Source organism: Erithacus rubecula (assembly GCF_903797595.1).
Source record: "Erithacus rubecula genome assembly, chromosome: 1".
Lineage (NCBI taxonomy): Eukaryota > Metazoa > Chordata > Aves > Passeriformes > Muscicapidae > Erithacus > Erithacus rubecula.
The window spans coordinates 3,702,876-3,730,502 of NC_136658.1; the positions used below are offsets into that span (position 1 = coordinate 3,702,876).

Consider the following 27,627-nt stretch of genomic DNA (forward strand, 5'->3'; position numbering starts at 1 on the left):
GTCACATATACATGGAATAATTTGTCATACTGTGATTTTTGAATGGAAAGCATCTGAAGTTGGTATTCTAATTTTTTGTATTTTTGTGTATTAATAGCATGTGCTTTCCCATGCTAATAGTGAGAATATATTATTTAAAATCCTGCTGCTAGTAATTTTGCTTTCTTTCTCAGCAATTGTTGTTTTCATTGAATAGAGTGTTTCATAAAGGAAGAAACTCTGTAGCCTCTCAGTTGAGTGGGCACAAATTGCAAGCAAAAAAATTACTGTGCTCTGTGTTGAAATGGGCCCTTATTTGCATGCATTGTGTATTGTTTCAGATTATTATTTATGATACTTGTGGCAACAAAAGTAAACAAGAAGTTCATTCTGATGTGCTAGATGCCTCATCGTGGATCTTTCCCACTGGAACAGTACTTAGGATAATTAGAGGATGGTAAGAAATCCAGGTCATATTTAAATAGAGTCTTTCCAAAAGACTGCATGTGTGTTCCTCTTGTATTTTTATTTCTTTTATTTATGATGCATGTCCCATCTGCAGTAGTGTCTTTTTCTTGCTTTATAATTAGACTGATACCAATGAAAAAGCATAAAACAAGACTTTAAATGCTGCAAAAAAAAAAAAAAAAAAAATTGTTTATCCTGGGAGCTAACTTCAAACAGAATGTTTCTAATAGAGCCACAAGTAAGTTTAGAGCTCTTGGCTGAGCCAGTACAGCCATAATCATGACTAGAAATATGTGTATTAAAAGAAAAAAAAGGTGGATTTTTACAATTCAGTTTCACTATACAGTAGCTGTTGCAAAAGGACCATCAAATGAACGTTCTCAGCTGCTAGTTTTAATGTGGCATTGAAAGGAATGTGGATACAGAAGGATATATACAAGGACCTTTAAGTTTGCAAGTGTTCCTCAATTTGCTTGGGGAAGCTGGAGCCAGGTCTGTGTCAGTTGTTGGAATTTAATTGGTGGAGCTTCCAGGGAATGTTTCTGACTGTCAGCCAGGCATGTCACATTTATGCAGTTTTGAGGCAGCTTTCTGTGGTTTTGCAGACATTCCTTTCATATCCTGAGAAATGCTGAATGTCATTATTAATATGTTTTATGCCTTTTGTAGTGTCTGCCTGAACAGGAGATGTTTTGATGTGACAGTTAATATATTTCCTGGTGAATATATATCCTGGTAAAACAAGGATGTTCATTCACATTGTAGATTATTTTTATTTTTATTTTTATTTTTATTTTTATTTTTATTTTTATTTTTATTTTTATTTTTATTTTTATTTTTATTTTTATTTTTATTTTTATTTTTATTTTTTATTTTATATTTTGTCCTGGAGAAGAACCATGTATTTTACTTTTCAATACCAAAATGAATGTGACTATTGAGGAACAGCATAAGAAAAATGTGATAATTATCTTGGTAAGAAGAGCTTTTTCCTGGACTTCCCATCAGTTGTGCTCTACTAGCAATGACTCAGTTCATTTTATCATTATTTCAGTTGGATTTTTTATGAGAAACCAAAGTTCCAGGGTCGAAAACATGTACTAGAAGAAGGAGAAGCTGTGCTGGATCACCTCTGGGATCTCCCAGGAGTAAAACATCATCAAAGAAACCTCACAGTTGGTTCAATCAAGCATGTAACAAAGGTACAGACTTTCTCCACAATATTCTCACATGCAGAATTGATTTATTGGTCACAGTGGTGGATTAGCAGCAATGTACAATGTATGTGTAGTGTTCCTGACTTTTTTCAAATTTGCTGTGACTCAGTTTTTTCACTTTCTAGGTGATAAATTCCAGGGCTTTTGCTGTGCTAAATTTCCCTTTCTTCTTGAGTTAATAAGCAGGTGGATTATGTTTCTTTGCCACCACCCTCACATGACACAGACTGCCCTGCTTTTAGATGTGTACCTGTCCAGTTATTTGAAATTAAATTAAATTAATCCTTATTTTTGAAGATGTTTTGTCTTAAACTCTCTGCATTGTCTGTATGGTTTCTGCTTCATTAGTATTTGGGTTTACAATCCTATTTGTACAATGTAGATTCCAAAAACTGCAACCATTCCCTCTACAGATTTTGTGTCCTCTGTATGATTTCCACTTGGACCAGTAGTACACCTAGACCACGTGGCTCTGCCTACAGCCATCATTTTAGATGGCTTTTTGCTGAAAAGATAAGAATCAAATGTCTAAAATGAAATATAATGCACCTATTGTTATTCAGTGAATGAGGAATATGTTTTCCTGATCTTGTGATTTAAGGAGACTTAGTGGTCTCGTTGTTCAGTGTAACATTCCAGTTACTCAAAGGGCAGTGGCCCTTGCTGTGAGTGAATTATCATTTGTATCACAATGTGAAAGGTTTTCTCTAAAGTGGTTTCTCTGTTCTCTGCTGGTATAGAAGCCATTTTAAAATTGATAACCTTTTTTTTTTCATCAGTACAGGGGCAAAATGTCATAACAATTAGAAATACTTTTTCATTCTCTTAAAAAATTTAGAAATTAATTAATTCAAAAGAGGCTGACTGAAGGCAAGAAAAATAAAGTTATCATTTATTTGAGCTAAACAAATTAAAAGCCTTTGACATATATTTAATATGAATGCTGATTGTTAATGTGGGAGACAACTAAATAAATGAAGGTATTCCTTAATAACAGCCAAGGGAACCTGGTTGTGTCTTGGGTATGAAAGAAGACCTGTGTTTAACTTCATCATGTCTGATAAAAACCTTTGCAGTATAGCTAAATAGATTTAACTTTTGTTCTTCTTCCAGTCTGTAGTTCATTTATATAGAACCCAGATGGAAAGCTTTGTTACTGTACACTAGCTCAGTAATCAACATTTCTCTCATGTAAATTAAACCTCTAGCAGGTATGGTTGGTGAGTTTAGTGCCCACACCAGGCCAGGTTTTGTCCTCTCAACCTTGACTTGTGAAAGTATCCCTCCTTTTTTAGGTTGTTTTATAGCTGCTGTGGAACTGCTTTTGGAAGGTAATTTCCCAAAATTCTACCTTATTTATTTGTTTTTGTGAAAAGTACAGGCTTTGTTTTTATTTGACAAATAGTGGATTGTTTTTCAGGCAGCTCATGTGTTTTGCTGCCATTCTCTTTTTCACAGGCTGTCTTTTCTGCAGAGGAGTTTGGCCATATTGGTTCTGTGTCCAGATTATCCAGCTTGTCCTCCAATTTTTCAAGTAGTTTTTTTGTGGTCTTTGTTTAATGGCTGCTCCATTGGCTTTAGTTAGCAGATTTGAACGTTGGCTAAATATTTGAGAAGAAAGCAGCTTGCCAAGAAGAAGAAAAACAGATTTTTACTAAGGAAACTGTAGGAGGAACATTTAATATTTTATTTTTTTACTAACATGTTGACTGAAGAGCAATCTGCCAGTAGCTTGGTGCTCTTGATTTGGCTTCAACCCTTTCCCAAAAAGCAGAGATTCTGTTAACTTTTTGGTTAGCTTGTGGCCTGGCTAGATGTTGACATGCATTAGGTGTATCCATGTGTATTTAATTTCAAGAAAATTGTGGGGAGGAGATTCCAAAGAAACAGATTGTGCAACCAGCAAAATGAAGACCTGAAATGATGTGAAGACTGATTTCCTCTAAGGCTAGGCAGCATGAGCCAAGGCTTGCAAAGTCTGTCTGCACACTCCTGCAGCAGTCTGTTTAGCCAGGTCAGTTCTCTGGCCTACTGTAAATACGTATTTTGCACATGTAGGGCTTTTTTCTCTCTGTTTCTGAAATCCCAAAGAGGGTACTAAATGTTATATTCTCAAAACTAAGAGTCAAGAAGAGTTCCTGACACCTGCATTCTGGAATAGTCTTGTGAAGCACTATTTTGCAAGGTGAGAAGGGATCCAAAACAGCAGTTTATAGTCACTGTCTGCAAGATTATTAGGCAGGGAATACCTGGATTCTTTGAGGAGTCTCCTTAAGAAAAGCTCTTTGTAATGGGATTGTTTACTCTATTACATGAAGGGTGTGCTTCTTTTGTCTGTGTGGTTTGCCAGGTGAAAAGAAGCTAATGATTTAAGCAGGGACTGCTTTGTCAGATGCCATAGGAAGACACCCAGCAGCTTCAGATGGTATCATTTGCTGTTTTTCACAGAACAGTAATAATTTATTTCCTTTGTATTATTTTATTTACCAGCACTGTTGAGTTCTCTAGCTGGGTTTGGTGGTGGTGGGTGGTGGCAAGAGTGGTACAGTGCTGGAGCACTGAGAGCAAAAATTATGAATGGGTGAAAAAGTGTGGAGGATCAACAGGTCCAATAATAAAAAAAATGCTCCAGAAGCAGATAGCATCCTACAGACAAAATATGTATCTAAATTAAAATGGTGTCTAGACTGTTATTACAAAGCAATCATGTGAATACCAGAGCTAATTAGGCCTGGTTTTCAATAGGCTCTTCTCTCATCCTTGTTTTGGCATCTCCCTTAAGAAGCCAGACTTTAGTCATTCATTGTCCTGTTGTTGACACCAAACCATCCCAGCTGAACAGGCTGATTTGTTCACTTCAGTCACTCCAGCTGACAGGTCCAAGGAGGAGACCTAACAGCACTGAGTTTATTTAGCCCTGCTGGAGCTGCTAGGGCTGTAATCCTAGATCCAGAAAAAGGATAAACAGCCAAGACCACCCTCTGGGGGTTGAAGGTTTTAGATCTGTCACTTCTGCTGGACCTCATGATGAGTCTAGAAAAATGTCAGAGATGCCACTACAGAGGAATATTTAGGGTTGTGTTGACACTCTTCAGAAGAAGCTTTCACCTTTCTGCTGAGGGCCATGTTGCTCTTTTGGAGGTGTCTGTAAGTGTTCCATGTGCTTTGTAAACATCCCAGCTCCCTAAGGACCACGAGGGAAGCACAGGCATTCCAGGGTGACTGTGGAGGCAGGAGGAGAATACCAGAGTAAGGGAGGCAGAGAGGGATGCCTGGAGGCTGTGACCTACCTAAGCATTTACTGGTTATGTGTTATCACTGGAAATGAGCACAGCTGCCTAATCTGTTGGCTGTGCTTTTTATTCTGGTTTTGCCTGATGTGTCTGTAGGACAAATGTGAGTTTGGATTGCTTGTGGTGGGGGTGGCACAGTTTTGGGGCTGGGTTTAGGGAGAAAACATTCCAGTTTGGGATCTGGGCTGAAGTACTGTGGTAGCAGTTTTATATGATAAAAGTTGTGCATGTGTGTATCTTATTTCCAAACCTTGTCACCTTGCAGATGACAGGGCTTTGGACTGAAGGATCTAGTTCTCCACCTCACTATTGTCATATTTGTGTGATTGCTATTTTGTTTCTAAAGATGGTGGCTTTTTTGGGAATGTTAAAGGAGACTATGAAAGTAATGAGGGCTGTTAAATATGCTCAGGCAAATAGGAACATGCTGGGGCCAATATTTTCCAAGCTAAGTTTGCATGCTTGGATTGTATAAATTAATGGCATGGCACAGAGTGTACATCTGCAAATATATAGCATTCATCTCATGCAGTAATAATAAATATTACTATTTTCTCTAGTCTGTGCATCAGTGCAGGTGAATTGAACTCCATATTTAAGTCAGATGTGTACTTGTGACTGTAAAAAAATGTGCTTAGAAAAAGTGATGTACTTCTCACTTGACCAAATAAATATTTGAATTGGTTTTGATGAAGACCTCAGTTTATTGTGTGGTACTTTATGAAGGACATTTGTGCACTTAATCTAGCACACACACAAAATGCAATCACTGTGAGTAAGAGGTATTTTATTGCTCTCAAAATCTAGCTGGATAGAGATGGTGATAAATAGGAGACACTTTATTACAAGTGCTTGTGCTTTACCTACTCTGGTACATTTGTCATCTCTTGAGCTGGAGACTGTTCATGAGCTTCAGAGTCAGGAAAGCAGACTTGAAAAGAGCTTACAGACTGGCTTTTTCCAATCTTAAATGAAAAACAAAAACAAAAGCCTCCTACTGAATTAAAATTAAACATCCTCCATCTCATATTCTGTCTGAGCCCGCAGGCAGATACTTTTATTTTGCTACTTGTCTAGTCTTGTAGGTACTTGGTTTCAGAATTTATCTGAAGCCATTAGGAGTCTGGCATCATTATTTGTGGAATTCTAGTGCAACTTCCTATTTTCTGTATCAAACTTTATTGATGGATTTATGAATTTCAGCCTTCTTACATATCAGATATTTTTAGAAAAAAAAACCCACAGGCTTCAAATATTTCTCAATTGTGAATTAGTAAGATACATATACATGTGAAAACTATGGGGAGATGTTAATTTTTTTAAATCTTGTCTAGCAATACACTTAGAATTGATGAATGGAATTCCTTAGCATTTTCCCTTAAAGCAGCATTGTACTAGAAAGTTTTCTTTCCTAGTTTTTGTGGGTTTGTTAATGTGAAAAGAAAAAATGCTGGTATTGCAGTTTTTGCTCTAAAAACAAAGAGTGAGCATTGTTTACAGGGTACAATACAGAGGAAATGTGATTTTGCAGGAGGGAGAGTTGCTAAATCAGTGTAACTGTTACCTCAGGATGAAAGTGAAACAATACCCTGAAGTGCATCCATTCCAATTGCCACACTTAGTGCTGACAGTTTGAATAGCTGATGAAAAAAAATCTTGCTAACCAAGAAGTGGGATTTTACCCCCTGAAAACCCTGCTAAAAACCCACGTGCAAAAGGACAGGTGTCATGAGGTGCTGTAACTTGCAGAGTTTTTGTGCCCTGTTGCTGAGTTTCTCTGCAAGCTCTTGAGTTCTTCCTTTCAGAAGAAAGGAATGGCAATGCATGTTATATAAATATTGCAAAATGAGGGTGGCTCAATAAAATCCCTGCAATTTCTAGAGAGGAGCACGTGGTCAAGTTTGTTCTCTGTGGTGAACCTCCAATAAGGAAATAGAGATTGCTGCTTTGTGGTAACAGGGAAGTTGCTGAAGTGTCTACTTAACAAAATAAATGTTTTATAATACTGATCTTTTTATTTTTTTTTCTTTCTTCATCTAAAATTCTGTAGATTTATTTAGCACAACAAAAAAATTGAACTCATATGGCTTGATACTCTAGTTGGATTCTGCATTACAGAACTTAATTGTTATGGAGGGGCGGAGGTGGGAATGTAATAGATATTTTTGGAAAGTTTTAATTAATGCATGCATTGTGTGTGTTATGGAAGCATTGACTCTTAAAAAATAAGAAATCAGTATTATAATGCTGTTCAGTCCTTTGGTTGGAGAATGTTTAAACTGGCCTTTTTGCAAGTAGCCTGACATACATAAATTTGTTTTTGGAAATTCACCTCACTTAGCTTTTCTAAAAATTCCAGCCTCCATTTGAAAAAGAATAAAACCCTTCCATCATATGAAGCCTGGAGAAGGATGAGAAGATGGGGCAAAAAAGGGAATGTTTGGGGACAGAGTCTGCAAGTGTAGATAAGCATTACCTTTGATTTTTTTTCCACAGGACTGTGGCATTCCAGAGGTGGAGTTCTGCCTGGCAGCTGGTAGTACAGAGGGACTTCCCATCTGCATACAGGGTGCAGTTGCCAATTTAGAAGAACTGGATGTTGAGAAAAATCCTTATATAAGAGTCAGATCAGGAGTGTGAGTACTGAATGGCTTTAACACAATTTTTCCAGCAGGTAGAAGAGTAATATTGAGAGATGAAACTCAATCAGCAACATGAACAGTATTTGGGAGGTTTTCCTAGAAATCAGTAAGCATCCATTTAATATTCCCAGCCCTACACATCAGCATTCTGCTCTGTGGGCTCCTAGTTTGAAGGCATTTTTTCCTAGTTGCTGGCAGAAGTCTTCAGTAATTCCATATTTGAGTAGCTTTATAAATAGAGGAAGCAACTCAGCTATAATTAGCTTTTATTTCATTGGAGAATAGATACAGCCTCCCAATCACCCACCCTGTTATAACCATAACACTGAGGCTGTACACCAGAAAATGAGTGTTACATCATCCAAGAATTTCTCAAGCTACAGCCATATCCTGGCATTCTGGAGGGAGATGATGCAATATGACACAGGTCCCTGGGCAGCCCAAAACTTCCTGTATTGAGCAGAATGGGCTGTTGTTCCCTGGGGCAAAAACCTCACAGTTCCTCAAGTTTGGGAGTTGTGTGGCTCTTGCCATAAATAATTGCAGAATGACATTAGCTCTTGTATTACACCAGCCTTGCCTTTCCACATGAACCAAGCCTTCCTTCCCACAATCTCACAGTATGTCTGTGAAGCTTGGGGTGGTGAAGGAGTTAAGAAGAGTCCTGTTTTAGTTTTGACAAAACTGGGTAGTTTTAAGAAAATCACTTTCCATATGACTCCTTGCCTCTTCCTCCATTCCTTGTGTGGTCTCCTAAGCCTTCCTACATTCAGGTTTGGTTTTGATTTAAAACAATCTGAAGGACTCCCAGCATTTCTAATCCTCAAGTCAAAATTAGGATAGCTTTCTAAAGGATTGTTGTAAATAATCATACTTTAATAACTTCCACTGAAAAAATGACATGGGATTGATGTAAGAAGTTTTTAATTTATAAGGTGATAAACTTAGATAAAATTCAAAACAAATATCTCACCCTCAGTGCTGACTTTTTTTTTTTTTTTTTTTTTTTTTTTTTGTATACCCATAGAGTAGCAAGCTGGCTTTTTTAAGTGAGTGAACAAATTGGTAATTTTCTTCTCTTTCATTTATATTTAGCTTGGAGTAAGAAAAAGTGTTTGTGATCTTTGTAGCAGTGATGTTGCCAGCATATTTAAATACAGCTTTGTTTTGATGTGCTGTCTAAAACATTATCTAGCTCATATCATTACAAAAAGGAAAATAATTTCAATAATACCTTTATATTTGGAATCTAACTGGGTCATTTTTCCTTACTGTTCTAGGTGGCTTGCTTATTCAGACTTGAATTACAAGGGAGACATGACAGTTTTGGAAGAATGTGATTCACCACCTGAAATTCCTTCAGCAGATGTAAAATCTCTGCGTCCCTTAAGAATGGTGAGGACTTCACAACTCCCTAATAAGTTGTGTGCATTCCTTTTTTTAATTGGTGCTTCCCCAAAGGTTTTGACCTAAATGCAGCTTGGGCTCTGGTGTTCATTCTGGGTTAATCCTCCATGGTGTGTTTGTTTTGGTCACTGTCACTTGCTGGGCTTCTCTACCCTCCCAACATCTTCTTGGGATATGCTGTTGTTGGGAGGAGGTCAAATAAGACAGAAAGACTCTTCATTTTATTGCCTCCAACACCAATTAATTAACCAAAAAGCCCTTCTGAAGGTTTTGACTTTCTTTTTTTTTCAGTTAGGATCTGCTGGGGCTGGAAGACCAGATACAGAGTTTATTACCCAGCAGTATTTCTCTGACCACAGATTGCACACAAATCTGGGGAGGTGCAGCTGTTTTTTGTGTTGATAGACAGACACTAGGATCTGCATGTGACAGAGATGGGAAGGGGTATAACACAAATTTTATTGTGCACATAGCAGGCCTACAGAAAGACAGTTTAAAAACCATAAAGGAGTAAGACCTAATAGATGTCTCTTCAGTCACTCAAGTGAGGTCAGTCTCTTATTCCCTCACAGAGCATCATTCACTAACATTTCCAGAGAAGATGCATTTCTTGTATTTGCTCTTTGACCATAAACATGAATATGTCAGACTCTATTTTCTCTCTCTCTCCTGCTGTTTTGTCTCTGTTCTAGCGTTGCATCATTTGTGCTTTAGAAATTTGAAATGCATACAAAAAAAGCTATAAAAGTTAATTGTAAAAAAATAGTCAATATCAATTAGTTTAAAAACATGTAGTAAATATTTGCTTTAGAATTCTAGATAGTTTTAAGAAGAGATCTTTTTAAATAGCTTGCAGTCTCTGATGTGTTTGTAGGTCAGGTTTATAGTGTGCCTGACCTTTTGAGATCTATGGCCAGCACTGAAAATGTGAATATAATTACAAGGACTTCATGCTCAGATAGTGCTAAAACACATGTCAGAGTGTAACTTCAAGTTTATTATAAATAACTTTTCCCCCATCTGTTTTTAGGGTGGACTAAAGGTGCAAATGCCAATGAATGTCAAGGTAAGCATAGAGGACATTGAGAATAAAATAAAATCACATTGGGAATATAAAATCTTTATGCAAGCTGCTTTCTTTTTGTTTGGTGTGTAATCTTTGATATCTATTCAATGCTTGCTGCTGAAGAAAAATTCCCTGATGCTGTCAAGTTCACTTAGTGTTTGATGAGGTGTAAAAGTACCAGTAGTTTGTTTTTCACATATTAGCAAAGTGTGAATTTGCTATAAAATGAGTTTTTCTGACTTGGCACATTAGTCACTCTAATGATAAAGGGGTTGGGAGAGATTTCCTATTTAACATACTGAGTTAAAAAAAAAAAAGCAGAGGGAAGGGAGGAAGAGGACAGGAATAGGACCCTTCCATCCTAGCCCCTATTGCAGTACAAGAGTTCTGAGTGAGACCATGGTCCTTCTGTGATCTGAGGAGCTGAAAGCTGATCCAGAGCTATTGTTCATTTCTTCTCCTTCTTAAAAAAAACATGAACACTTTAGGTAACTTTTAATTATACAAATACATGCATGACTTGGGTGTTTTTCTGATAAATGCTGCAACAGATATAAATATAAATATTGCTAATAGATATATAGATATATATATTGCCAATAGCTGATCTGTGTGATTCAGCAGATGAGGAATTTGAAGGGGCTGTTAACTGCAATCATGGAAATAACTTCAGCAAAGTATGGGGAGAGGTTTCTTGTCTACTTTTGAAGAATTAAGCTCAACATCATGTTTTCTAGATAATAATATATGAGAAAAGCCACTTTGGAGGATGGTCCAAGGAGTTTTCAGAAAACATCCCTTCTGTCCCAGCACTGTTTGGTAGTGAAGAGGAGTTTCAGGAAATTGGATCACTACGTGTAATTGGTGGAGTGTGAGTATATTTCATTTTTACATTTATTTATTTTAAAATACAGAAGCATAACTAAATGCTTAGAAGTGCTAACTAAGGGATGATTGGAGTCTTCCACAGGTGAAATGTTTTGAAAAGAAGGGAGTGTATATTTCTTTTATTATCAGTTCTTCAGTTATCAGCCTACCAAGCTAAATGTGTGAAAGGTCTGAAGTCAGTGTTTGCCATTTGGATACCAATAAATTAGGCCACTTTTTTCACACAGAACTTTAATTTGTATTGCTTTATACTTCTGATAGTCACTACTTAATTTGCTGAAATGGCTTTGGGTTGGTGTGCTCAGTCTTCAATTTGGCATTTTAATACCTGTGAAAACTACAAGCTGTCTTACTGTCTCAATAGTTTTTCTCTGCCAGCTGCTGCATGTTATCTGGCATTGGGAATGTGGTGTTATTTTCATTAATTGAGGCACTGGATGGATTCTGTGTTGCCCTGCCCCTCCCTGTGTCACACACCCAGAGGATTGTCACAGATGGATGCTCTGAGGTAAACTCAGCATCAGCCACCATCCCCTCATGCTGTTCCTTCACCCTCTCCCAACAGGACAGGAGTGTCTGAGAACAGGCAGGATGGTTTCTTCTGCCAAACACTTGAACAATTAAACAGTTTTCAGAAAATCTTGCTTTTGTTTCCTAAGGGATTTTCCATTTCAGCATAAAGATGGAATAATATACATCCTTTCAGGCTCTTGTCAGAATTTTATGAGCACTAAATTGAAAATATACTTAATTGTTAATACTCAAATAATCTATTCAGAAGTGCACTGTGTGTTCAGTATCTGGGAAGCCTCAGATTATTAAAAATCATTGTTCTGTCTGTTGTGGCAGCTTTTATTTTTAGTGCTGTGGTAATGTAAACAGCTGAATTAATGTAAACCAAATGGTACTAAAAGTAAAGCTATCCCTGCCTGCCAAATTTCACTGCCAACAGAATTTGTACAGCAGTTCTAATATTTACAGGGGAGCTTTAATGAAAGAAATGCTTACAAGAAAAAAGGAGGGGGAAGCACTTTTTTTGAATTGACATCCATTAGAGGTTTGAAGTTGATATGGAAACACCTTTTATCTGAGCCTTATCTATTTATTCAAAATACTTTGAAATTTTCTATTTGTTTACTGCTAAAACATATTCCATATACAGTATGGTTTATATCTTCAATTTGCTTGTCTGTTTATATGTATACATTTTTAGATTAAAGCAAAAAAAAAAAAAAGCAGGCAAAATCTTGTTCTGTTGAAATCTTAATTTTTTCACCAGCTTCAGTAAGAGTAGGGTCTCATCATTTATTAGCACACTGAAGAGACCCACTGCTTATTTTTTTTTTTCACTGAAAGTTTTTGGCACCTAGCTGCATCCTGGGCTCTGTGGTACCAAATATTGCTGTTGGGAATGTGGCTGGCTGAGAGGAGGTGCAGGGAGAGGCATTACATAAATCAACCATTGTTGGATAAAGAATCACATGGCAGGATTTTGATCCACAAAGAACACTTGATGGGTGCCTGTTGTGATTCCAAACAAGCATTGCTTTGTTCATTGGCTGGGTTTGTGATACCCATTTTAGTGTTTTTGAGGTGTTCACTAAACACAGTTCAGTGTTCTGTTAGAGAAAATCGTGTGTGCGGTTGCTTTGCCTTTGCTGACTTCTCTTTTTTTTCCTGTGGTGGGGCTGCCACAGATGGGTTGCCTATGATAAGGAACGTTACAAAGGCCATCAGTTCTTGCTGGAGGAGGGAGATTATGAGGACAGATGCTCCTGGGGGGGAGCTGCCAGTGCCCTGCTGTCCTTCCGCTTCCTGCAGGCTGTAAGTACTCACATGGGTTTCATACAAATCATGCACAGCTCTGCCATAAAGAGCAAAGTTCTTCTTTGTGCATGGCACAGCTGCCTTGGGTTCAGGCATTCCATCTTTTGCTCATGCTCATCCTCATTTTTTTCCTACTGCCTGAAATCTGGACTGCGCTGAGAAAGAAGCAGGTTCTAAACTTGGTGAAGTTCATATAAAAATTGTGTCGTGCAGATTTCCTTGTCTACCTGCCAGGTTTTCCAAGTACCTCAGTCCTGCACCTCAAGCTATTTAAATCTTGCAAACAGAATTTTTCTTACAAGTGTAACGTGCCTGAGTGTTCAGAGTAGTTCTTGATTAAAACAAAAATAGCTTTTCAATGCAGCAGCTGTTGCAAGCCTTAAAACAGCATTACCCTCTGTCTGTGATTTTTCTGCCAGAAAATTTTGGCAGCAGAAATAATCATGGTAAAAAAAATCCCTGCTACTAAAATGTGTTTAGTGGAGACAAGGATGAAATAATAATAAAAACTATTTATAAGAGCCCACTATTGGAAGCAAACTTGGACTTTTTAGCAATGGGGAAACGTGGGATTAGAACTTCTTTATCATTTCCTTTGTTTGGTTTGAGTTTTTTGTTTGTTTGTGTAAGGGTTTGAAAGTTTTTTTTCTTATAATGGCAACTCTGTGAGCATTAAATACAGCTGCAAAAAGTAAGTTCTTCTGAGACTAAGATTGTTCACTCTGACATTACTCAGTTTTGTATATTCAGATTACTCATCCCCTCATCTGAGGAGATGTGATATTCCTGAGCCAGGAATTTTGTGGAAATTGAAGGTGGGCATTTAAAACAAATTCATTGTCTCAACGGCCTTTTCTATTTTTTAATAAAAAGTTAATGTGAGTCCAAGAAGACCATACTTAAATTCACAATTCGCAGGTTTGTTTTTCATGACAGGCACCTAGAAAAAGCTGTATTTATAAAGATACAAGATAACTTAGATAGGAGATAACTAGATAGGAGATAAAGATTAAATATAAATAAAGATAGGAGAATGAATTGACTTCAAGAAAAATATTCTTCTCTAAATAATTTATTTTTAGGTTTCTGAGAAAATAGTAGGTAGGAAATTTCTTCAGATTCTCATTTTGGATGTGCAGAATCCTATTCAGTTACTGAAGAATCTTAGTTTTCCTCTTTTTTCCATATATAGGGTACTTGAGCAATTTAAATTGATCTTTTAGATTTTCCTCTTGGCAAAGGACATAAATACAAGTTAAAATCATGCATGTGAGTAGCAAGAATTATCTTCCATATCATGTATTTAATTGAACTTGCACCTAGAACAGTCAGAAGTCATTAACATTTTAAAAACATGTATCATTCACAGTCATATATCAGCATTTATCATTCCACTTGGCTTATAAATATGGATAAATATTTACCTATTGATAATAGAAGTGAAAAGGAATAATTCCCCCCAATTTATTGCATAACTGAAGGTTACCAGCTGCTTGCCAATGGAATGAGTAATGGCCCTGGCATTGTGTTGTTTGTCTATGTGCAGCACCCAGGGCAGTGCTCAGGCTGGCCATATGCTCCCTTTGTGACTTTGTGTACCACACTTAAGGTCAGGATTTTAAACATATTTTAGTACCAAACGTTCAGTTTCAAGGGGACCTGGGCAAAAATCCAAACACTGTGTGCTTGAGGCCCCTCACTGCAAATGTCCTGGCTCTTCTCCCTGAGCTCAGGATTGCTGTCAGGGGAAGCAAGGGGAAGGTTGCAGTGGGCTCAGGATCTGCAGGGATCTTGTTGCACATCCCCCTCTGCAGCCCCTGGTGAGGATGTGCCCATTGTGGGCACACTGCAGGAGCTCTCAGCTTTTGCCTTGAATATTCCTGCAGTGAACACTCACAAGAGCCAATGGGGGGCTCAGGGGGTGTTTGGGAAGCAGAGAGAAAAAGATCTCCTGGAATTGTTTTTTTCCAGCTGCTGCCAGCTCCCTGTCAGCATCTGTGTTGAACACACCTGAGTCAATGCAGAGCCTGTTCCTGAGGGCAGGCAGGATGTGGACTGGGAGCTGCTTTGGGGAACTGTGGCACTTGATTCTTTTCTGCAGTGTAAAATGCCTTTCAAGCTGGGCTTTGCCCAGGGATCAGTGAAAGAGCAAAGTTTCTGAATATGGTGCTTTTGGAGCTTTCCCACTAATGTTTTCAGGTCTAGAATGATCTGCTTTGGTCTGAAAGTAATTTATTTGAAAGTATTTTTCCTGTTTCTTGTTGTAAGATAAGTTGTTCTGGAAGTTCAGGCAGGAAAGAGTAATGGCTGAATTTGAAAGATGCTTTAAATTTAATTGCAACTGTGGATATACTTGATTATATTAAACTTAGTTAAAGAAACTGTGTGTAGATTTGACCTAAATGACAAAAAGTCATTTGCTTTAGGACTGTTAAGAGTAGCTGGTTTTCATTTGCACTACTACTGCGCTGGTTGTTTTTTGTTTTGGTTTGGTTTCTGGGGTTTTTTTTGTTTGTTTGTTTGTTTTGGTTTGGTTTTTTTTCCAAAAAGTAATCTGAAACTGCAGTTGTACATGATGATTTTTCCATACCTGGCACTTTAATTTCTGGTGTATACCTGAAATAGTTGAACAGTTTAACAGTTTAAATAAATGAAGGAAGGAAGTGGTCAATGCAGTAAGAAAACCAGTCTTAGTGCAGAATTTGTTCCATCACCTTTTACTGTCCTGTAAACAGTGCAGAGAAGCTGAACCACATCAAGTGCTCATTCTAAATTTGGTTTTCATTATTCATTGTGATTGGATCCTGTAGAAAGACATGGTGTCCTCCAAAGAGCCTGTTTGATCAGGTTCACCTGCCCAAATTAATCTGCATGCATGTTTGGTTTGGCCTTAATTTCTAAGTGGTTTTTGATAGTTAAAAATCTTTTCTTTTCTCAGTGTTTAGTGTAATAATACCCATTGTGGAGTCCTCATATGTTTGTGAGTCAACCATATTATTTGCTTCATAGCAATTGTTTCTTGTTTGCAAGACTTTCTTAGTTTTCAGTTTCTAACACTGCTGAATGATTGAGAAACACTGAAATTGAGTTTGTGCTTTCTGTTAAAAGTTACAGCAGTAAAGTGAATGGATTGTTGTTTTCTGTTTTCCCAAGCAGCAACTGAACTGTGTGCTTAAAATTGCTAAGTGGTTAAAAAGCTGGAGATTTGAAACCCAAATTCAAATAATCTGAAGTTTGCAAGTAATCTGGCCAAGAAACTAAGCTGGCTGAAAGCACAAAGCAGTGTCACACAGCTATGTAAGAGAGAATGTGACAATGTTAAGCAGGATTTATTTATAGCTATAGTGGATGTATCCAAGAAGTACAAACCTCTGGTGCTGGAAAGGTGATCTTGCCCAGGCTTTTCCTCTCCATAATTATTGCCATGTTGTTGGGAAGGGATGAGGAAGGAGAGGTTTAATAAAAAACTATAGTTGTGGTAGTGCTTGGAGTAGTTATTTGTGAGGCTGTTGGAAAATCATTGCTGAACTTTTTTCTTCTTAACTCTTCTCCTTCCCATACAGGCACCTTTGCACTCTGAGCTATCCTCAGAGAGGAGAGGATGGTGCTCAGGGGCAGCAGGCTCTTCCTCTCTTCAGTGCAAACCCCTGAAGGCCATATCAGATTGTCAGGCTTCCAGTTATTCCAGAACTTCAATGCCAAAACATCCCATAAAGATGCACAGCAGGGAGCCAAGTCCCTTCACAGCTCTATAAAATGCTGTCTTCCTGGCTACAAACCTTTCCCAAAATGTTTCATGTTGTGAAGAGTCATTGAGCTGTGACAGTCTTCTAACTCCTGTGCTGCCTCTTAGGATTTCATAGACTCTTCAGTGGCACTTTTCCAGTCTGATGATGAGGATGGGAAAGCATTTGACATCATCAATGAAGAAATCCCTGATTTGGAGCAGGTTGGATTTGGCCCTGAGACAAGGTCGATTCTTGTGAAAAGTGGAGTGTAAGTCTACTCAGATATATGGGTGGAGCTGCTAAACATTCCTGTGCAGATTTTGGTGCATCTTTTGACAGACTATATTCCATGTGGTACACGTGGTAAATACTTGGAGGAGAAAAGTGTTTCTTTAAATTTCCTTGGGGAGTGGAATGGAAATAATAATTTTAGTTTTCTGTAGCTCCCATGCCTACACCTTGATTTGGATCTGAATGTTCTTATTCATAGAAAAAGTCTGTGATGTCCCCCCAGAGGAGTCACATAGTTCCATGGCAGTAATACTGAAAAGATATTTTAGGTATATTAAGAACTGGTATAACTTTTGGGACAAGTAGAGCCTATCCAGAAAGGATGAGATGTTCTGTATTTGTAATAAAGTCAGATTTCTGGCACTGAAAATTAAAATAATTTTTATAGAACTATAAAAGCTAAAACATAAAAGACATTAAGGGAAAAGAGCACTCTGGAATCATGTGGGTTTCAGACATTTAATTGTCATTTTTAAAATGCAATATTAATATTGTCATAACTACCCTAATGGTGATGGGGATCAGGAACTGTGAAGTGAGGAACCTGAACTGCTTATGTAGAGATTGGTGATTAGTGTCTCATGAGGATTAGGTGCAAGAATGAAATGCTGAGACAGTTTGGAGAACAGGGATGCAAATGAGAGCTGCAAAATCCTGAAGGTGGTAAGACAAGATTAATGCAGTTCACAGAATCTTGCATGACAACAGTTGGGGGAAATGCTTTACAGGACTGGGTAATGCTTTAAAGCAGATTTTGATGTAGGAAGGGAAAAAAAAACTACTTTTCTTACACTAGAGGCAGTGAGTTTCTGGAACTTGAAGGGGGCTGTGGTAGCAGTGAGCACCAGGAGGTTAAAAAGATTGGATAAATCAATAGCAAACAGATTTGTCAGTGGGTGATAAAAGTAAAATGGATAAGGACATGCCCTGTTATATCCCTAACAGAGCAGTCCCAGTGAGTAAGAGAGGAATGCTCCACCACAGGTGGGTGATCTACAGGTGTCTTTCTAACCAGCCCCCATCTGCTTCTGCCACTGTGCAGGGATAGAAGGACCTTCTCTTGGGGGTGTTTTTCTTCTTAAATTGCAGGAGAGGAAGCAGGGTGGGAGAAGCTTGAACTGCCAGCTATTGTAGGCTTTTGCTTCATCAAGCCTTTCTCAGTTACTTCACTTTCTTCTTGCACCCAGCTGGAAAAGCTGTAAGAAAACCCTGTCTGGGGAATGCCAAGCAAGCAAAGATTCAATTAAGAGAGATTCAAAAAGTTATCATTTAAATGTCTTTCCTCTGAATTTCTGAGCAGGGCATTATCTCACAATTTGGGCAGACACCCAAAATCTTGTGTTTGTCAAAGTAGGGAAAAGCAGAAAATGAAATGTGTGACAGTCTTGTGCCTCTCATTGGGTCTAATGTTGCACTGTCTGCCAGGTGGACATTCTGTTGTGCTTGACTTGCTGTTGTCATCAAACTACTCAGAAAAATGCAATGTTTTCAGTTTAATTTTTGTGTCATTCTGCAGGTGGGTGGCATATCAGCAGAAATATTTCTGTGGAGAACAATATGTGCTGGAGAAAGGAAAATACAAATGCTTCTTTGACTGGGGAGGATCTAGTAAAACCATCATGTCAATTCGACCTGTTAAACTGGTGAGTTACCAGAATTTAAGGGAAAACCTTAAAAGGAATGAGACCTCTGGAGTTCAGATCTTATCATAATAATTAAACAGGAGAGCCCACATTATAGCAGCCTGCCTCTTTGTATGGAGACAATTTAAAGACCCTCATGGAAGGCATAATGAGTCTGTTCAGGATGGAGACTTAAATGGACACAGCAGATCTTTCTGTCTTTTGAGAAAATTGTCAAGGAGACTTCATATGAAGAATTTCCCTTTGGCACACTGCATACATGGAAAAAATTAACTGGCCTGGAAATATTAATTTGCCTTAAAACATGGTAATTGATAATATATGTAAAAATACTTGAGAATTTATCTGGCCTGTGTTGTTACATAACAGAATTATGTTGTGTTTTTTTCTTATTTTTATGCTAAAATATTTGTATTAGATACAGTGAATAAAGACAGGAAATATTTTTAATCCATTATTCAATCCAAGGTAGTGGCAATTCACCCAAACAGATTAGTGCCAGCACTGTCAAAACCCTAAACAAAGATAATCTTCTGATGATAAGTAATAAATTATTAAAAAGTAATAAATTATAGGAATGCAAAAGGAATACTTAACCTTATTTTGTGGACCAAAATGTGTTGAGTGTTGAGAGGGGTGTCATCTCTTGGTTTCAATTCTGTCTTTTAAGAAACAGCCTCAAAAATAAATGCAGAGACATTTACATGGATTCTAATGCACATTATGGTAACTAATTAATGCTGATGCAAGTTCTCTGTGTGAAAGGCATTGAACAATCAGGCAGGTAATGGTGAGCTTGCAGGCAGCTCATGGCAGAAATTGGGGAAGAGAATTGTGCCAAGAGCTTGGGAAGTTTTTTTTTTATCTGCTCCTGAGGAGCTTCACAAATTTCAGGCAGCTTGGCATGTCTCCTTAGGAAATGAATTGTAATTAATGTTGGGCTTTTCTAATATGTGTATATGTATTTATTTTATTGCAGGAGCCCCTTGGGACAAATGAGCCTCCACACTTGGTATGTTGGCATTGCATAACAGTCTCTAGTACTAAACTACTTAATAATTAAATGCAGGTAATTTTGAATGCTTTGCTTCAGATGATATCTCAGTAATTTCAGGTGATACCTCAGTATTGTCACATTGCTACAGCAGATCAATAGATGGATAAAAGTAAAGTCTGCTAAGTGTTCTACTCTTTGCTTTATTCTGGATCATACTCTTTAGAATTCTATCCCCAAAAATGCAAGCAGCCCAATAGGTTTTGAGTGACTTTGGATCTCTAAAGCTATTGATTTTCCTCTTCTTTCCCTCTTGTTTCTGGAAAATCACCACCCCATCCATTCATCCTTCTCTTTATGGCACATTTTCTTTCCATTATTTTGCATTGCATCCAGTTTGTCACTCCTGTGTTTATGTGTGAGCTGAAGATGAAAATACAAGAAAACTGAACTGCACATTTCAAACCTGCAGGTGCATCAACACCTGGAAATTGGGTTTTTAAGTCTTGGATGCTGGTAGTTCTGGTTTCCAAAGTCTTCCAAGCAGGTAGAGCTGCTCCTTAACTTTTTGTTACAATGAGAGCTTAACTGGGCACATCCTGATCATGATAAATCTGTGATAAATCTGGTACATTCTGACAGTTGCCCTGAAAGTTGTGTCTAACTTGGTGATAACTTATTAAGAGAAAGTACTCCCTATAATTCACTCTGTGTCTCAAAAATGAGATAGTTTAGAGCCTTACACTCTGGTCCTTACCTTACAAGGTTGTGTTCCATTAATGGAGCTTTGAGTTATCTTTCTGAAACACAAACCTGCTCTGTGTTCATCACCATGTGTGCTCTGTGTCCCCTGCAGTGTTCTGGCCCAGCAGGGCTCTCCCCCTGTCCAGCATGAGTTGTTTGATTGCTCTTTTTCTGTCCTGCTAGCATGGGTGATGATCTGAGTGTTTTTATTGCTCTCTCTGACATGCTTTTAATTAAGCAAATTTAGGAAAGTTTGTTTCAAGAAACATGACTTATTTTCAGACAAAAGATATTTTAGAGCTCTGTGCTTCTGTTTCAGCAAACTTAAGTATTTTGTCATCTGGACACAATTTTTCTCTTTTTTTGCTTGGATGGGAAATGTTGTGCATTGTGTTACTTAGCAGGTGGACCACACCCTCCTTTTTCTCCAATTCTACCATTTTATGATTAACCCAGGACTGCAGGAAATGTTTCCTGTCTGAAGACATAATTGGTGTATTATTTTAGCCTTAAACACTGACTTCCTGCCCAACCTATTCACATGGCAGTTTGCAGACAAATCCAAAGCCTTGCAAGTGTGTTCACCAGAGGGCCTTGGTAAATGATACTAGAAAAAAATAACTGACTCAGATAAAACTGGTGGGGTCTAAACAGTTGAAAATTATTTTGTTTCCATCTCCAATTCTTCCATTTTTTCAGGATCTCCCAAAATCTATTCTTTTGAGTGTATTATTCCAGTGTTGCAGACCTTTAAGATCATCTCAAACCTTTGAAGTTCCAATAAATTGTGCTTTACAGGATTTTTATTCCCAAAAACGTGAAAAAAACCTCTGTGTGTGTGTATATGCACAGACACCTTTAAATATTGACATGGATTGGATTGGATTTTGCTTCTTGTGGTCTTTAATAACAATCTTACCACCATTTATGAAAAAATGACTGTCCTGACTTATCACAATCCTGGTTTTCATAGGATTCTGCCTTAGGGACAGGGAAGAAAAAACATATTTCATATCACTACAGTTCTTACAGGAGGGGGAATATTTTGAATAATTTTTTAATAGGAAAACATTTAATCACTTAGGATAAGTAAAAGACAGGCCCCTGGATAAATATCAAGAATTTCACTTTCAGAGTGAAATAAAAGTTTTCTACTTGAAAACCAGTCTCTTAATTTGAAACTTCTAAGCATGGTGCATATGAGCTGGTAAATCTTTAAACATCCTGATGTTTGATCCTTGAATAAGTCCTATATTGGTTATTTTGAATGACTGTACATTCTCCCACCTTTAATTAAGTGTCTGAACTAAGTGAACTGTTTGCACTGTCTATAAGAATGTATCTTTTTTTCATTTCTGTTCTTTTCAGAAATTGAAAAGCAGCAGAATTTTCTTAAATGTCTCAGTAACTCCCCTGACCTTTTCTGCCTGTCAAGCTTCCTAATAAGTACACAGAGAAATCACCAACTCTGCAAAGCCATTCATTTCATTTATTAAAATAAAGTTTTGACCAGGAAGAACAAAGCCTCTTTCAGCAGTAGGTGACTTGTATAGATGATTTAGGAAGCAGAAATAATTTCTGTGCAACCCTGAATTTGTACTTTAATATTCTACCCATTGGATATTTGGGAAGAACAACCTCACACAGTAATGTCAGACCCTGACAAAGTGGAGATGGCTGCAGCTGGAAACTAATTGCAGTGTTTGCACTGAGGAATCTCTGCTCCACCCCAACTTTTGTTAAATTAAGACTCTCATTCATTACCAGATAAATTCTGTGTGAAAATGAGTCTTTTTTTAAAGCCTTGCATAGCACGTGGCCTGTGAAAGAGAGGCAGTGTGTATATATATATAATATATATTCCCTTTTGTAAAGAGCTTGGAGATGAGTGGGTAGAACATACAGTGTAATTACAGCTTAAATAGGTGCTTTGTGACATAGCAGTGCAGTTGTATTTACAGAAAAGTCAGTTACACTTTATTCATTTTATTGTAGCTGATCCATGCTCTCCAATTAGTGCTCATAGCCTGCAAGGCCAGCTTGAGCCTTTCTTGTTCTTTCTAACAGGAAACACTCATTTCTTTTAAAAACATAGACTGAACTTTTCCATAAAATCATTTGCTGACACTTGTGTTTGGCCTTCTCACTCTATGCTGGCAAAAGCACTTGATTTCTTTTCTTTGGCAGGAAGCTTGGCCAATTTGGGGCATGAAGGGGGAAGTAGCTCTTGCAACAGCCATCATGTTTTTCTTCCATTACAGAATATGAGTTGTTCTCTTGATACACTTCAATTTTTCATTCTTTTCCAGCCTCTCTTTCAGGCTTTTAAATGAAATTCATCTCAGTTACACAGTGGCAGGCCAAGGGTACAGAATTCTGGTTGTGTTTGCTATAGATCATAGCCTACATCATACCAGGGTTTCTTTTTGTTTTGGTGGGGGCTGTGGGGTTTTTGTGTGTGTCTGTGTTTTGGTTTAGGTTTGGTTTTGGGGGTTTTTTTTGGGAGCAAGTTTGTTCATTTGGGCTTTTTATTTATTTGTTTGGGGGAGGTTGTTTTTTTAGGGAGGTTGATTGTTTTTTGTCTGCTCATATTTTTCTATTTTACTTCAACATTTTGAGCCTTCTTGCTTTTTTTGGGATGAACTGATCACATCTTACTGGTGGGGTGTGGTTCACTGTGACTTGCAGTTCTTTACCATGACATATAAAAGCAGCTTGGCTGAACTTCAGAGGTCCCCAGAAATCCTCCTCCTAGTTCTGAAATGAAAAGCCACCTGCAACCACTGTGATCACAGAAGATTTCAGGGCACTTTGTCAACAGCAGCTCTGTATCTTTTGGGCAGCATTTCCCCATCCTGCTTTGAGCACTGGATTGCTGAGCTGCAGCCAGAGTTAAGCTGCAGTTCAGGGGGACTTTGGGTGGATGATAACAGCCTGGAGTCCTGCTCTTCTCATTTTTGCCTGGGCCCCCTCCTGCTGCATTTGAACTTATACTTGATAACTCTGCCTGCCTTGGCATCACTGGGAAGCCTCCTGTGCCAGCCCAGAGATGACAAAGTACTTGATGCATTTCTAAAAATAAAGCAGCTGTAGAAAATGTAAAAGATTCTTTGAATGACAATTCATTCAATAAATTGTATCTTTGTGAATTGAATGGATACTTCTCTGAGAGTACAGCTTTCTGTGTTTACATTTATGATAATGCCTTCATTTTCCTTCTAGTCATTGCTTTGTTTTGTTTTGTTCTTGTAGCTCAAAGCTTTCAGTAATACACATTTCCAAGGAGCATGTGTAGATTTCACAGCAGAAGTTTCTGATTTTACATCATTCATACCATGTTCTTTTAAGGTTCTCCGGGGATGGTAAGTGTCTGTTGTTTTACATGCCATCATTTTCAGTATTATGAATTATTTTTTTTTAATTTTACAGAATTTCAGAGAGCTGAAAGCACATAACACATGCCCATCCTCTTCCATCACATCTTAGACCCTTTGTCCTGCAAGGCATCTCAGTAACTCTCATCCTGTCCTTGGTTTGGGTACTATTTGGGCATTTTGCTCTCCCTGGGGAAGGTTTGCACAGCTACCGTAACTCTTTTTTTAACTCCAGTTAGAATTTATTCCAGATTTTGACAACTTTGGTACAGTGGAAGTGTCTTAATTCCACTCAGCATTGTTTGACTCTGGAACTCAGCTTTCTGTACCACATGATTTGATTTTGCTGCAAAGCCTTTCAAGTCACCTTACTTTAAGCTTGACATGAACGAAGAAAATTTTTTATTCCTTGTGTCCTTAGCAAGTGTAAGGTCTTAAAAAAACCATACTGTAAATAAGCAGCTAGAGCAGCTTATCTTTTTTGTTCCATTATTCTTGCAGTTGGCTCCTGTATTACCAAGGGGAAACCACTGACAATCACTGTGTGCTGGAAGAAGGCCTCTATGTTGACCTCAGTTCCTGTGGCTGCCCAACTGCTACAATCAAATCCCTCAAGCCTATTCAATATGTAAGACTTTACTGGGGAAAAAAAAAAAAAACCCCACAAACATTTTGGAACTCTTTTCCTTGTCAGATGTCTGTAGTGAGTACTTGCCCTAAACAAACTCCCAGTTAAGGAAAAGAGTGAGGTTTGTTTTCTTGGCTCAGGTGATTTTTTGGGTTGGGAATGGGTGAGGCTGTGTGCACACTTGCACAAGGTCACTTGTAGCTGCTCTTGAGTGTTGTGGGTTTAAAGTTGTTCTCTTTTTTACAAGTGAGACACAAGATCCTCCATGGCCAGGGGGTTGGACAGGAATGCACTTTGCCCTCCAGAACAAGAGAGCTGCAACCTTTTATACATCCCATAGCAATCCTGCATACAGGACATTCAAATCTGCAGTCTTGATGTGATGTCTGTGCCTTTCTTCCACATCTTGGTGTGCTCTTATGCAAGGGCATCAAAGATGAGCTTTAACACTGTTGGTAAAAGAGAAGCCAGTGGCTTCTCTGCTCCCTTCTCTCCAGCACTGGCCACCAGCTTCTCCAAAACTCTTCCTCCTTCCCTAATCACAGAACACAAGCTCAGCCTATGTGGTGTGTGTCCTTCAATGCAGCTCCTATGAAGCTAGACTTCTGTGATTACTCAGCTTTTTCACATATGAAGTTCTTTTTTACCATTTGAGAACAGTTTCTAAAAAGAAAAGCAAAAAAGCCCAACCAACCAAATGAAAAAGAGCCCAAAATAACCCCACAAACCCCAAGCAAATGTAAACACCAAAGCCATGGGCATGGTGGGAAGGATGTACAACTCAAATCTGAGACTGGACTTTTCACTGGGCTATACAGATACAGTGACTTCCCCCTGCTGAGAGCATGGGTTTTAGATTAAAGTAGCCCTTTGCAAGTTAAGCTTTTGGACTCTGCTGTGCCAAATCCAAGTGAAGTTTTGACATCAAGTATTGGTAGACCTCATCCAAATCCTCCTGCCTGTAATCTCACAGGGAAGTAAATATGAAGTTTGGCATGGTAGGAGGCTGCTGGCAGCCCCTGATTCCCCAGGGCAGGCCCTGGAAGGAGTGTTTGGCAGGCTGTGTGTGAGGAGCTCACACACATCTTCCTCTGCTTTGGCACCTCTTAGTTTGGTTCTTCTCTTGCCAATAGGAGCCCTTGAATTTCACAAGGCACTAAACAGCATAAAGTGCCACTGAACTCTACCTGTTTGTCCTCAGAGCCCCAGGGCAGTGCTGGGGACACAGAGCTGGGACCCAGAGCAGGCAGCAGGTCACACCAGGAGCAGCCACAGTTCATTCTGAGCATTGTCCACAGTGCACTGTTCTTGGAACAGAGCCCCTTTGATTACAGCATATTTCTGTTAGCTCATTCCAGAGAGGAGCAAGGCTGTTCCCAAGTGGAATTGTTGTGTAGCTTTATTGAATTCATTTGTGGCATTGGGAACCCCTTCCATTATTCAGCTTTGAATGGCAGCCTCACTTCAGAGCTAAGGTGTGTCCCCTGGTAGCTTGTGTGTGAGAAGGAGAACTTTTAACCCTGACATCAAGCCCTGTGGGCATTGTCTCCTGCTCTCCTTTCAGTGAGATGTAATTGCTGCAAGTGGAACTGTGGAGGAGTTCCACGCTGGGAACATTCCATTTGTTCTATAGAAAATGCAGCTTTTATGGAAACAAACAAATATAACAACTGCACTTAATTCCAAAAAAAAAAAAAAAAAGTTTTCTTTTTTTCCTATTTAAGAAAGTAAACTTTTGAGTTTTTAATTTAAAAACTGCCAGATATGTCATTTGTTTGTTTAAGAGCTTAATTGCGTAACAAAAGGAATTTTTTTTTCTAAATCACTGAGTTGGTCCAATTAAAATAGAAGGGAAAAATAAAAATAAGTACAAAAAACCCCAAACCCAAAACTTTCAGTGCAACACAAAATGATTTGGATAAGAAAATGGACTCACACTAGTGATATTTTGGTCATTTCATTGTAGTGACAGTATTTTAGGTTGGCTAACTTTTATTCCAGCTTTTAGCTCTTGGAGGGATGTTTTATGTATTGTCTGGTAGAAAGTGAGGTTGTCAGCTTTTAAGTACAGCGTGCTGCTCCCACATCCTCTGCACACACACCCTCCCATTCCACAAAAAATTCAAATTAATGTGGTTCCACTTTGGTTATTTCCCCACTTTATTGTGCACTGGCATCATGGAGGAATTCACCTCATCTTTACAACCAATTTCCTCTGTTCCTGAGGAAGTTTCCTCTCTCCCATCACACCTTATTCTCCAAGGTGTAGAATACTCAAACTAAATATTTAGGAAGCCCTAGCTGTGCTTTATTTCTGCTGTTCTATTTTGCTCAAACACAGGTTGGACTGATTCATCACCCTCAGAGCATTTAAGGAAAGCTGTGGATTAACAGGAGGGTACAAAGAAGCACCAACTGACACTGATGTCATTTGCCTCTCATCATCTCCTTTCAGCTCAAATCCCAAAGCCCTCTTGCAGAAAAGCTTGCTGATGAGAGGTGCTGTTGTGTTGTTGTGAACAGCCCTCCTGCAGGCAGGTGAGGTGTAGCAGAGGTTCAGGGCTCTGCAGAGGGGCAGTTTCTGTGCCTGCATCAGCAAGGTCTTGCCTTTTGCACTGCCATGGGTTCATGGAAAGGAAATGTGGGGCCCTTGTCCAGCTGCAAGAGAGCAGGTGAAGGCAGCTGGGTCATTTACAGGGCCATGGTTGCTGATTGGGGTGTTTGTTCAGTGTTTGCTGCTTGAGGAGGTTAATCTTTGGGATAGATAATCTTACAGTGAAGAGTTCAGCTCTGGTGCTGCCTTTTCTCAGGTGTGTTGTTTTGACAAGCTCCCTGTCATATTTGGTGTGATTTACATGGACAAGAATATCTAATCTTGCAATTAGCTTTCCTTCTACCTTACCTTCAACCTGTAAATTAAACATGTCTCCTAGTTTCTAAAACCAAAAACGAGATCCAGGTTGTAGGTTGTGCAATGCTTTTTTTGTTTGATTGGGGTTTTTTTCTCTTTTCTTCTGAGACATTCTTTATTCTTGCTCTGACCAATCGTGATAATCCTTGTACTTCTGTGTTATCTTCTCCAAGTTAAATACAGGTGTTAACTAATCTCCCCAGCATTCCTGTGAGGCAAACAGAGAAATCAGATACAAAAACTAACTGCAGGGCCAGGCACTGAGTCACTCAGTGTGGCTGGGACTGGACTGTGGGTGCTCCCTCCAGGCATCCATCCCACACTGAAGGGAGCAGCTCCAGCAAACACAGTTGGAAGTGATGAGCTGGCCAAGCCTGGAGAGCACAGGTTTTCCAAGCTGCTCTAACAGCTGTGCAGGCTCCCCCAGTTCAGACTCTGGTAAATGCTGCTTGCAAAGCAGCAGGTCAGCAGCAATAGGAAATGGGGCAGTGCACAATCCCCTGCCATCAAAGTTTGCAAAACCTAAG

General features: G+C 38.6%; 1 protein-coding gene across 1 annotated transcript in view; it reads left to right on the forward strand.

Annotated features, from left to right (window-relative positions):
* CRYBG3 (crystallin beta-gamma domain containing 3) overlaps positions 1-27,627 on the forward strand; it is a gene marked incomplete at its 5' end in the record, with an annotated part of 79,698 nt that overhangs the window by 42,597 nt on the left and 9,474 nt on the right. Inside the window, 12 exons of the mRNA XM_079316256.1 lie at positions 321-436; positions 1,502-1,649; positions 7,454-7,593; positions 8,880-8,994; positions 10,037-10,072; positions 10,810-10,943; positions 12,658-12,784; positions 16,641-16,783; positions 18,323-18,449; positions 19,429-19,461; positions 23,440-23,549; positions 24,063-24,189. Of these exons, the coding sequence (XP_079172382.1) occupies positions 321-436; positions 1,502-1,649; positions 7,454-7,593; positions 8,880-8,994; positions 10,037-10,072; positions 10,810-10,943; positions 12,658-12,784; positions 16,641-16,783; positions 18,323-18,449; positions 19,429-19,461; positions 23,440-23,549; positions 24,063-24,189 (1,356 nt within the window). The remainder of the gene's footprint in view (positions 1-320; positions 437-1,501; positions 1,650-7,453; positions 7,594-8,879; positions 8,995-10,036; positions 10,073-10,809; positions 10,944-12,657; positions 12,785-16,640; positions 16,784-18,322; positions 18,450-19,428; positions 19,462-23,439; positions 23,550-24,062; positions 24,190-27,627) is intronic.